At 43.3% G+C, this 13,684-nt stretch overlaps 1 protein-coding gene across 1 annotated transcript; it reads left to right on the top strand.

Annotated features, from left to right (window-relative positions):
- Nucleotides 1-785: 785 nt before the first annotated feature.
- On the top strand, nt 786-6,363 carry LOC306932976 (carbohydrate sulfotransferase 3-like; the record flags this gene model as incomplete). Its single annotated transcript, XM_079514947.1, has 3 exons — nt 786-865; nt 1,431-1,841; nt 5,667-6,363. The coding sequence occupies 3 exons, from the start codon at nt 786-788 to the stop codon at nt 6,361-6,363; spliced, it is 1,188 nt and encodes a 395-aa protein (XP_079371073.1).
- Between the last annotated feature and the right edge of the window lie 7,321 nt (nt 6,364-13,684).

Here is a 13,684-nt window from a genome sequence, read left to right as displayed (position 1 = left end):
TACTAGTAACTGGTGTACTGACCATGGTATTACAGTGCTTAACTGACCAGCCAACTGGCCTGACCTGAACCCCACAGAGAATCTTAGTTTTAGTCACCTGGAATGTTTTAGTGTTAGTCTAGTTTTAGTCGACTAAATGTCATAAGATTTTAGTCGACTCAATCTACAGTTGATTTAGTCGACTAAAATGTCTTTTGGCGGGTCTTGATGGCGTCGTAATGACTGATTTTACACTTGCTGAAAATAGCCGATCTACAAGCTCACAACTTGTCCCGCTGCGATGCGTTGTGTGCTTGTAGATCTGCTATTTTCAGCATGCAACCAAGTGTAAAATGACTTATACTGGATCTCTTGTCCACTAGTCCCTTCCTAACATGTTAGTCTAGTTTGTATCTGTTGTCAATACATTTAGTATTAGTTTTAGTCAACATAGCTTAGTTTTCATTCAGTTTCCATTTAGTTTTGGTCAGTGAAAAAAGGTAGTCGACGAACATTTTTCGTCTTAGTTTTAGTCGACAATAACAACACTGCTGAGTACATTGCATTGTTTCTGAACTGTTTTATTTGTCTAAAATTGTGATAAACGCAGATGTGTATAATAAAGAAGCAATTGCTTTTGATTTCATCCTACCCCTTTCCTTAACAAGCCACATGTTGGGAGGTTAGGGGAAGTTAGACCTATATTTTAATATATTTATTAAAACAGATTTATTGAACAGATTCCTTCAAGACAGGAGCCGTTGGCGAACACACACTAGACGTCACTTCAAGGTCCACCGTTAAAAATGAAGACCAAGTATGCCATCATCTTCATCTGCATCGTGGCCCTGGTCATCATCGAACAGGAGACCAACATCTTATCGAGGTGAGGGAGGTGGCCTTCATATTGAGATGCAGTGGAAGTTACGGGTCCATTTGGTTCCAGTTGTATACTGTTGTAAACATGTAAATGTCCAATCGGTTCCTAAACCTGTAAATGTCTAATTGGTTCTATAGTACTTTATTGTCAATTCGCACTGAAATTTGTCTTGTGGCCCAGTGGCCTGGTATGCAACACATATACACACATTTGACATAACACAAAAACAGAAATAAAAATACAGTTACATACATAGAGACATAAGGGCACAGTTTTGCAGGTGCAATGAAATTACAATTTGCAGCACCCGACTCAACATAGACAAAAAGTAGAAAGAAATGAAAGACAAAAAATAAACTGCACAATTCAACCTGTCAAATCTAAACAATATAAAGTATAGGCCTCTACTGTATGTGTGATGGAGATGGAGATTTAAGGCCCACACATACCCCAGTTTTAGGTGATACGATGACGACCGCGGTCACGGTGGTTGGGGAAACTACAACATTTGTTTGTACGCTGAATTAGTTTATATGAAATGTGAGCTAATAAATCCAACTTGTCTCATCAGGGTCTCTGATGAGCTGATCCAGAGAGTGACTCCACATCCGACGCCACAAACCCAGCAGGGTCTGCCCTCCGAGGAGCCAGAGGAGGAGGAGGACATCATGGACGCCAACAGCCACAGCGGAGGCCACAAGCACATCCTAATCCTCGCCTCGACCAGGACGGGTTCCTCGTTTGTGGGGGAGTTTTTCAACCAGCACGGCGACAATATGTTCTATCTGTACGAACCCCTGTGGTACTTACAGGGATTGGCAGGGTTCCACAAGGACGTTCTCCAGGGACTGTTCCTGTGCGACTTCACCCCCCTGGAAGAATTCATTTCTCCGCGGCCTCTGAACCATGTGACGTCCACGCTGTACGCTAGACATGCCAGCGCAGCTCTCTGTAAAAAGCCTGTCTGCACTCCAGGGGTCAGGTATGTGTGGTATTGCAGATTTTGATAACTTTTGTTTTCACGTAGAGCCAGTATTCGGCCAGTCAATCTATGCTACAAAGAGGCGTGACCCAGAAGATATTGCAATAGTAATGTGATATCGTTAATAATATCCTCCTACATCATATATTAAAAGTTTTCCTTCATGGATTTAGTGGAACATACTTTTTTTCCAGGTCAAAAGTTGGGGTACCGTACCATTAACAACCTATATAAGGCATTTAAATTCCTCATTATGCTTTAAGTAGCATGTGACGTGTCAAACTAGGGGTTTTTCATGATTCTGAATCCATTCCAAGCATTCAGTTTTGCACGGAAAAAATCCTAAATTCGGCCATAGCCACTGATGACCTCATCACATTTGTGATGACGGCTATGGCCGTTTTTAGCCCCAAGGAGTGCAAAACGAATGCTTGCAATGGATTCAGAATCATGAAAACCCCCTAGTTCGTCACGTCACATGTTACTTAAAGCACAATGAAATTTAGAAATGTTTTGCCTTATATACAGTAGGTTGTTAACACTTAGCATTTATTGAAAATGTAGGATCTAATTCACGCCAGCATTTTTCCCAGTTGAGCTCTTATTTTGAAAAGCCACATACCGGAAAAAGTATTATCCTAGGAAGTTGAACAGGTCCCGTTCAACTGTTGTTTACGATATGTACTGGGGAGCTCTGTGCCATCAAAGAAACGCTGTTTTGACCAAAAATGCCAAATGGGTCAAGGAATAGGAGATACAGGCGATTGAAAGAAACGGATAGAATGGATTCTTATGGTGCCGATGATCTAAGATGGGCTCCGGAGTCTTGTTAGCTACCAGATGCTAACGTAAGTAGCATTATGGCTCGAACGATCAAATGCACTATAAAAGCGCAATTGCCATTAATCAACAGCAATGGCGGTAAGCGTAGTATATCAAAAAATAGGCTTCAATTGACCTACATCTACAGCAATGGCGGTGAAAGAATTAATGGTACCCCAACTTTCAACCCCTGAATTTACCATGAGCCACTAAATATTTCATTTTTTAATTTTTAATTTATAATATGTTCTTGAACGATTACTATTGCAATTTTATTTTGTGTCAAACCTTAGATTGACTGGCCTATACGGGCCAGCTGTGTAGAACAGGTTTGGTCTGTTAGTGTTGATTTTGACAGCAGTTTTTTCCGTGTTGGCTACAGAAGTGGGGTGTGGTTATACTCTATGCTCAATCTGTATCAGCTCATTGGACTTGTGGTTAGAGTGTCCGCCCTGAGACTGGGAGGTTGGGGGTTCCATCCCCGGCCGGGTCATACCAAAGACTCTAAAAAATGGGACCCAGTGTCTCCCTGCTTGACACTCAGCATCAAGGGTTGGATTGGTGGGTAAGTCCCTGCGACATATTAGCGTCATGTCCAGGGGGTGTACCTCATGGCTACAGAAACAGGAGATAGGCTCCTGCCCCTATGGGCCTCATGGCTACAGAAACAGGAGATAGGCTCCTGCCCTATGGGCCTCATGGCTACAGAAACAGGAGATAGGCTCCTGCCCTATGGGCCTCATGGCTACAGAAACAGGAGACAGGCTCCTGCCCTATGGGCCTCATGGCTACAGAAACAGGAGATAGGCTCCTGCCCTATGGGCCTCATGGCTACAGAGATAGGCTCCTGCCCTATGGGCCTCATGGCTACAGAAACAGGAGATAGGCTCCTGCCCCTATGGGCCTCATGGCTACAGAAACAGGAGATAGGCTCCTGCCCCTATGGGCCTCATGGCTACATAAACAGGAGACAGGCTCCTGCCATGGGCCTCATGGCTACAGAAACAGGAGACAGGCTCCTGCCCTATGGGCCTCATGGCTACAGAAACAGGAGACAGGCTCCTGCCCTATGGGCCTCATGGCTACAGAGATAGGCTCCTGCCCTATGGGCCTCATGGCTACAGAAACAGGAGATAGGCTCCTGCCCCTATGGGCCTCATGGCTACAGAAACAGGAGATAGGCTCCTGCCCCTATGGGCCTCATGGCTACATAAACAGGAGACAGGCTCCTGCCCTATGGGCCTCATGGCTACAGAAACAGGAGACAGGCTCCTGCCCTATGGGCCTCATGGCTACAGAAACAGGAGACAGGCTCCTGCCCTATGGGCCTCATGGCTACAGAAACAGGAGACAGGCTCCTGCCCTATGGGCCTCATGGCTACATAAACAGGAGACAGGCTCCTGCCCTATGGGCCTCATGGCTACAGAAACAGGAGACAGGCTCCTGCCCTATGGGCCTCATGGCTACAGAAACAGGAGACAGGCTCCTGCCCTATGGGCCTCATGGCTACAGAAACAGGAGATAGGCTCCTGCCCTATGGGCCTCATGGCTACAGAAACAGGAGATAGGCTCCTGCCCTATGGGCCTCATGGCTACAGAAACAGGAGATAGGCTCCTGCCCTATGGGCCTCATGGCTACAGAGATAGGCTCCTGCCCTATGGGCCTCATGGCTACAGAAACAGGAGATAGGCTCCTGCCCCTATGGGCCTCATGGCTACAGAAACAGGAGATAGGCTCCTGCCCCTATGGGCCTCATGGCTACATAAACAGGAGACAGGCTCCTGCCCTATGGGCCTCATGGCTACAGAAACAGGAGACAGGCTCCTGCCCTATGGGCCTCATGGCTACAGAAACAGGAGACAGGCTCCTGCCCTATGGGCCTCATGGCTACAGAAACAGGAGATAGGCTCCTGCCCTATGGGCCTCATGGCTACAGAAACAGGAGATAGGCTCCTGCCCCATGGGCCTCATGGCTACAGAAACAGGAGATAGGCTCCTGCCCTATGGGCCTCATGGCTACAGAAACAGGAGATAGGCTCCTGCCCTATGGGCCTCATGGCTACAGAAACAGGAGATAGGCTCCTGCCCTATGGGCCTCATGGCTACAGAAACAGGAGATAGGCTCCTGCCCTATGGACCTCATGGCTACAGAAACAGGAGATAGGCTCCTGCCCTATGGGCCTCATGGCTACAGAAACAGGAGATAGGCTCCTGCCCTATGGGCCTCATGGCTACAGAAACAGGAGATAGGCTCCTGCCCTATGGGCCTCATGGCTACAGAAACAGGAGATAGGCTCCTGCCCCATGGGCCTCATGGCTACAGAAACAGGAGATAGGCTCCTGCCCTATGGGCCTCATGGCTACAGAAACAGGAGATAGGCTCCTGCCCTATGGACCTCATGGCTACAGAAACAGGAGATAGGCTCCTGCCCTATGGGCCTCATGGCTAAGCAAGGCTACTTACTTCAATCTGTATAGGCTTTTGAATGTCACCACAAAACTCACATTAGCATATTAGCACATTATTGCTGATGTACTGTATAGGCATTGTTCAGTCTGTACTGTATAGGCTGTGCATAAACTGCAAATCACTGTATGAATGATGTAAAAGGATATATGGGAACGTAATTCTGTTTGTAAGATAAGATTTAGGCTATTATGCATAGGGGGATTCAACAGCCAGGCTAATTCATTCAGCAGTCTGAAAGCCGTTGCAATTGCAGAGGGAAGCCACAGCGTTTTACAGTAGGCTCTGTGCGGGGTATCCAGAAAGTACCATTGTATGGTTAACTGATCCAGTTAACTTTCCCATAGCTTAGTTTGATTGGCTTATTGGCAGCAATGGAAACAAATATGTTTCCGGTTCAAATTGGCTGCATGGAAATTAACCCGAACCCGAGTATGCAACCTTCTGGAAACCCGGGACTACAGTAATTCAGAGAGTCTTGTTTTGACTCCACACTAAGGACTTACAGCTAGAAATGTCCCTCTCTTCACCCAGGTGTAATACGCAAAGCTGTGGGCCTCTCAACCTGACCCTGGCATCCCAATCCTGCCTCACTAAAGAACACCGCGTCATCAAGACCGTCCGCCTGCGCCAGCTAGACATCCTGCGTCCCTTGGTGGAAGACCCTCGTCTGGACCTGAGGGTCATCCAGCTGGTGCGAGACCCCCGGGCCATGCTGGCGTCCCGCATGGTGGTCTTCCCCTTCTTCAAGAAGTGGAAGACGTGGGCGCGGCAGGGTAAAGTGCCCGAGGACGACGAGCAGGTGAAGTGGCTGAAGGGGGAATGTGACAGCGTCCGCATGTCGGCCATCGTGGGTCTGAGCCGGCCTCGCTGGCTGCGGCGACGCTACATGCTGCTGCGCTACGAGGACGTCACCCGCTACCCCATGCAGAAGGCCGAGGAGATTTACAGCTTTGCGGGGATACCGTTCAGTTCGCAGGCCAGGGAGTGGATTCTGAGGAACACGCAGACCACGCCGGCAAACAACGATCCTTTGTATCCTTGGAAAACCAATAGGAACTCCTTGGAGCAGGCGGACAAGTGGAGGTTTAGCCTGCCGTACGAGGTGGCCCGGGTCGTTCAGATGGTGTGCGGGCCGACCATGGAACTGTTTGGGTACAGCCTTGTGGACGATGAGAAGACGTTGGTCAATAGGTCCGTCAGCCTGCTTGACCCGTTGTACCTGATGTAGCAAAGATTTAAGCAATATTACACGAGAGGGGGTGGTTTAACGTCATTAATGCACGCCTGCAATGCTGAAGGAACGAGCCCGCAAGGCGAGTTCCGAAAGCAACGCAGAAGTTCATCAATGACGTTAAACCACCCCCTCGAGTGTAATGTTGCAATTATACAACAGTTACCCTTAAAACTAAGAAAATCACTGATAAAACATATTTTTTAATGACAGATGTAGTCACTATGACCACAAATGTCCCAATAAACTAGCTAGCCTAGCCACCGAGTTTGCTGCGCTCTGGGAGAACAGAGCAGCTGAATTCTTTGTTTTGATTAGGTGTGGAGTGGTGCTCGTTTGAACCACGGCTAGAAGGCTGTTTCAACCAATCAGATTGCTTCCTCGAAACGACCTGTTGTATAATGTGCTTTTAATTGTTGCTGGTGGATTGGTGGCCAAAAGGTGGCGTTTCCACACCCAAACTAAACGGGTCACGGGACAGACACGAGATGAGAATGATGCTTTACCAGTGATCAGACATTTGATCCACACACAATTATGTCAAATTATACACACTTACCAGTTATTTGCCTCAATGACACTTTTTTAGGATGTAAGGGATACAACATTCATTGTGCCATAATTGTATTGCATAGTGTGTACTGTGTATTGTGGATTTGCACAGTACTGCATGTATTGTTGTATCGGTGCATATAGGACCCCCTCTAAAATGAGATGCTGCATCTCAAGGGGCTATCCTCTATTCTGACGCAATGTTCACCCTTATTATAATCCACAAGACAACCTGTTTATTGTAGAACGGATATTTTTGACGATATGGCTTTAAATTTTGACTCAGGTGAAGTTGGCAGTAATGTGAAATTGTATTTTGTGACGTCTATGCTATTCTATGTGTTTTAACTTTGGTCTGCCTCGCGGGATACTGTGCCAAAATCATGTTCTTCATGTCATCAGACAAATGCCATATATATTATTCTTTAATAATCATCATTCTTGGGCCATGCATTTTATGTAAAATATAATGCCATAAAGAGTGTTGTAATGATCTGCAGGACGCGAGGGGATAAATACACATCTTCTTTCCTTCATTGTATTTGTCAGGTCAAGTGGTTTGTACAGTATGTAGCAAAGCTAAGTATCTGGGACTCTTAGTAGTCTATTGGCTATGGTGATGCCTATGATACTTAGTATCCTATTGGCTATATGGCGATGCCTATGATACTTAGTATCCTATTGGCTATGGCGATGCCTATGATACTTAGTATCCTATTGGCTATATGGCGATGCCTATGATACTTAGTATCCTATTGGCTATATGGTGATGCCTATGATACTTAGTATCCTATTGGCTATATGGTGATGCCTATGATACTTAGTATCCTATTGGCTATATGGCGATGCCTATGATACTTAGTATCCTATTGGCTATATGGCGATGCCTATGATACTTAGTAGCCTATTCGCTATATGGCGCTGCCTATGATACTTAGTAGTCTATTGGCTATATGGCGCTGCCTATGATACTTAGTAGTCTATTGGCTATATGGCGCTGCCTATGGCGCTGCCTAACTTGTCAGGTATAATCGAGCGGGTATATTTTATACATAAATAATGTATGTAAGATAATCAGTCACATACAGCATATTATGTTTATATTGTTTGAACTATTCAACCTTAATTTTATATTAGAAGTCAGTGTGGTTCGGACAGGCCTTGCATGTCTTGTATGTAATGTCGACGATGTATGCAAATAAACGGAACTGAAAATACCCTCTATTTCTTTCACAATGACGGTTGCGTCATGACAAACTGATCACAGATCAGATCTTCTACAGTATCGTTGTTTCAACCAATACAAGCGAGGAGTCATGGTGACGGTGGCAGCGTACGTTGCCCAACGACGGCCCTCCATCGCCCACCAGATCAAATTGTCTTGTTGGTTCAGACGCTTCTCACTGACCACATGTGGGGCATGCCATGCAGTGGTGCTTTTGGCAGCACATTTTGATTTTAGTTTTAGTCGATTCTGACCCCTCCACGAAAAGGCCTCGTTGTCCTGACCCCTTATCTATCGTTTATGGGTGCATGTGTTTGGTCCGACATACCATTGGTCCGAAATACGCCAACCCACCTCAAACCCTAACCTAACCATAACCGCAAGCACGGGAGCAGGCGCTAGTCCGAGGTGCGAAGCACGGGAGCAGGCGCTAGTCCGAGGTGCGAAGCACGGGAGCAGGCGCTAGTCCGAGGTGCGAAGCACGGGAGCAGGCGTTAGTCCGAGGTGCGAAGCACGGGAGCAGGCGCTAGTCCGAGGTGCGAAGCACGGGAGCAGGCGTTAGTCCGAGGTGCGAAGCACGGGAGCAGGCGTTAGTCCGAGGTGCGAAGCACGGGAGCAGGCGTTAGTCCGAGGTGCGAAGCACGGGAGCAGGCGTTAGTCCGAGGTGCGAAGCACGGGAGCAGGCGTTAGTCCGAGGTGCGGACGCATGTCGAACCAATGCTCCGTCGGACCATAGTATGTCTCCCATCTTTTTTACGTTATGGAGAAATAGTGTGGACTTTTCGTCTGTGGCATTCATTTAGTCTTAGTCACATTTTAGTCACCTGTAATGTCTCAGTGTTAGTCTAGTTTTAGTCGACTAAATCTACAGCTTGTAGCACGCACGCACGCACGCCACGCACGCCACGCACGCACGCACGCATGCATGCACGCACGCACGCACGCACGCACGCACGCACGCACGCACGCACGCACAGTGTATCAGAGTCCATCCTAATGTACTGTATGCCGTTGTTGGTTCTGTTGGTTTCAGGATGAGGTCGCTCTGCTCAGTGCTTCTGGTGCTGCTGCTGTTGGGTGCTCAGTGCTTCTGGTGCTGCTGCTGTTGGGGGCTCAGTGCTTCTGGTGCTGCTGCTGTTGGGGGCTCAGTGCTTCTGGTGCTGCTGCTGTTGGGGGCTCAGTGCTTCTGGTGCATATATACAGTAGATATACCCCAGTAGTGTCATTAGCTATACTGTATATATATACAGTAGATATACCCCAGTAGTGTCATTAGCTACACTGTATATATATACAGTAGATATACCCCAGTAGTGCCATTAGCTATACTGTATATATATACAGTAGATATACCCCAGTAGTGTCATTAGCTATACTGTATATACAGTAGATATACCCCAGTAGTGTCATTAGCTATACTGTATATACAGTAGATATACCCCAGTAGTGTCATTAGCTATACTGTATATACAGTAGATATACCCCAGTAGTGTCATTAGCTATACTGTATATACAGTAGATATACCCCAGTAGTGTCATTAGCTATACTGTATATACAGTAGATATACCCCAGTAGTGCCATTAGCTATACTGTATATACAGTAGATATACCCCAGTAGTGCCATTAGCTATACTGTATATACAGTAGATATACCCCAGTAGTGTCATTAGCTATACCGTATATATATATATACAGTAGATATACCCCAGTAGTGTCATTAGCTATACCGTATATACAGTAGATATACCCCAGTAGTGTCATTAGCTATACTGTATATACAGTAGATATACCCCAGTAGTGTCATTAGCTATACTGTATATACAGTAGATATACCCCAGTAGTGTCATTAGCTATACCGTATATATATACAGTAGATATACCCCAGTAGTGTCATTAGCTATACCGTATATATATACAGTAGATATACCCCAGTAGTGTCATTAGCTATACTGTATATACAGTAGATATACCCCAGTAGTGTCATTAGCTATACTGTATATACAGTAGATATACCCCAGTAGTGTCATTAGCTATACTGTATATACAGTAGATATACCCCAGTAGTGTCATTAGCTATACTGTATATACAGTAGATATACCCCAGTAGTGTCATTAGCTATACTGTATATACAGTAGATATACCCCAGTAGTGTCATTAGCTATACCGTATATATATACAGTAGATATACCCCAGTAGTGTCATTAGCTATACTGTATATACAGTAGATATACCCCAGTAGTGTCATTAGCTATACCGTATATATATACAGTAGATATACCCCAGTAGTGTCATTAGCTATACCGTATATATATACAGTAGATATACCCCAGTAGTGTCATTAGCTATACCGTATATACAGTAGATATACCCCAGTAGTGTCATTAGCTATACCGTATATATATACAGTAGATATACCCCAGTAGTGTCATTAGCTATACTGTATATACAGTAGATATACCCCAGTAGTGTCATTAGCTATACTGTATATACAGTAGATATACCCCAGTAGTGTCATTAGCTATACCGTGTATATATATACAGTAGATATACCCCAGTAGTGTCATTAGCTATACTGTATATACAGTAGATATACCCCAGTAGTGTCATTAGCTATAGTGTATATATATACAGTAGATATACCCCAGTAGTGTCATTAGCTATACCGTATATATATACAGTAGATATACCCCAGTAGTGTCATTAGCTATACTGTATATACAGTAGATATACCCCAGTAGTGTCATTAGCTATACTGTATATACAGTAGATATACCCCAGTAGTGTCATTAGCTATACCGTATATACAGTAGATATACCCCAGTAGTGTCATTAGCTATACTGTATATACAGTAGATATACCCCAGTAGTGTCATTAGCTATACCGTATATATATACAGTAGATATACCCCAGTAGTGTCATTAGCTATACCGTATATATATACAGTAGATATACCCCAGTAGTGCCATTAGCTATACTGTATATATACAGTAGATATACCCCAGTAGTGTCATTAGCTATACTGTATATATACAGTAGATATACCCCAGTAGTGTCATTAGCTATACTGTATATACAGTAGATATACCCCAGTAGTGTCATTAGCTATACTGTATATACAGTAGATATACCCCAGTAGTGCCATTAGCTATACTGTATATATATACAGTAGATATACCCCAGTAGTGTCATTAGCTATACCGTATATACAGTAGATATACCCCAGTAGTGTCATTAGCTATACTGTATATACAGTAGATATACCCCAGTAGTGTCATTAGCTATACCGTATATATATACAGTAGATATACCCCAGTAGTGTCATTAGCTATACCGTATATATATACAGTAGATATACCCCAGTAGTGTCATTAGCTATACTGTATATACAGTAGATATACCCCAGTAGTGTCATTAGCTATACTGTATATACAGTAGATATACCCCAGTAGTGTCATTAGCTATACCGTATATACAGTAGATATACCCCAGTAGTGTCATTAGCTATACTGTATATACAGTAGATATACCCCAGTAGTGTCATTAGCTATACCGTATATATATACAGTAGATATACCCCAGTAGTGTCATTAGCTATACCGTATATATATACAGTAGATATACCCCAGTAGTGCCATTAGCTATACTGTATATATACAGTAGATATACCCCAGTAGTGTCATTAGCTATACTGTATATATACAGTAGATATACCCCAGTAGTGTCATTAGCTATACTGTATATACAGTAGATATACCCCAGTAGTGTCATTAGCTATACTGTATATACAGTAGATATACCCCAGTAGTGCCATTAGCTATACTGTATATATACAGTAGATATAACCCAGTAGTGTCATTAGCTATACTGTATATACAGTAGATATACCCCAGTAGTGCCATTAGCTATACTGTATATACAGTAGATATACCCCAGTAGTGTCATTAGCTATACTGTATATACAGTAGATATACCCCAGTAGTGTCATTAGCTATACTGTATATATATACAGTAGATATACCCCAGTAGTGTCATTAGCTATACTGTATATATATACAGTAGATATACCCCAGTAGTGTCATTAGCTATACTGTATATACAGTAGATATACCCCAGTAGTGTCATTAGCTATACTGTATATACAGTAGATATACCCCAGTAGTGTCATTAGCTATACTGTATATACAGTAGATATACCCCAGTAGTGTCATTAGCTATACCGTATATACAGTAGATATACCCCAGTAGTGTCATTAGCTATACTGTATATATATACAGTAGATATACCCCAGTAGTGTCATTAGCTATACTGTATATACAGTAGATATACCCCAGTAGTGTCATTAGCTATACTGTATATACAGTAGATATACCCCAGTAGTGTCATTAGCTATACCGTGTATATATATACAGTAGATATACCCCAGTAGTGTCATTAGCTATACCGTATATATATACAGTAGATATACCCCAGTAGTGTCATTAGCTATACTGTATATACAGTAGATATACCCCAGTAGTGTCATTAGCTATACCGTATATATATACAGTAGATATACCCCAGTAGTGTCATTAGCTATACTGTATATACAGTAGATATACCCCAGTAGTGTCATTAGCTATACTGTATATACAGTAGATATACCCCAGTAGTGTCATTAGCTATACCGTATATATATACAGTAGATATACCCCAGTAGTGTCATTAGCTATATATATACAGTAGATATACCCCAGTAGTGGCATTAGCTATACTGTATATACAGTAGATATACCCCAGTAGTGCCATTAGCTATACTGTATATACAGTAGATATACCCCAGTAGTGTCATTAGCTATACTGTATATACAGTAGATATACCCCAGTAGTGGCATTAGCTATACTGTATATATACAGTAGATATACCCCAGTAGTGTCATTAGCTATACTGTATATACAGTAGATATACCCCAGTAGTGTCATTAGCTATACCGTATATATACACAGTAGATATACCCCAGTAGTGTCATTAGCTATACTGTATATACAGTAGATATACCCCAGTAGTGTCATTAGCTATACTGTATATACAGTAGATATACCCCAGTAGTGTCATTAGCTATACTGTATATATACAGTAGATATACCCCAGTAGTGCCATTAGCTATACCGTATATATATACAGTAGATATACCCCAGTAGTGTCATTAGCTATATATATACAGTAGATATACCCCAGTAGTGTCATTAGCTATACTGTATATATACAGTAGATATACCCCAGTAGTGTCATTAGCTATACCGTGTATATATATACAGTAGATATACCCCAGTAGTGTCATTAGCTATACCGTATATATATACAGTAGATATACCCCAGTAGTGTCATTAGCTATACTGTATATATATACAGTAGATATACCCCAGTAGTGTCATTAGCTATACTGTATATATACAGTAGATATACCCCAGTAGTGTCATTAGCTATACCGTATATATATACAGTAGATATACCCCAGTAGTGTCATTAGCTATACTGTATATATACAGTAGATATACCC

This window comes from Electrona antarctica, assembly GCF_951216825.1.
Source record: "Electrona antarctica genome assembly, chromosome: 11".
In the NCBI taxonomy this organism is placed as follows: Eukaryota; Metazoa; Chordata; class Actinopteri; order Myctophiformes; family Myctophidae; genus Electrona; species Electrona antarctica.
This window is presented reverse-complemented; position numbering and strand designations above follow the sequence as displayed.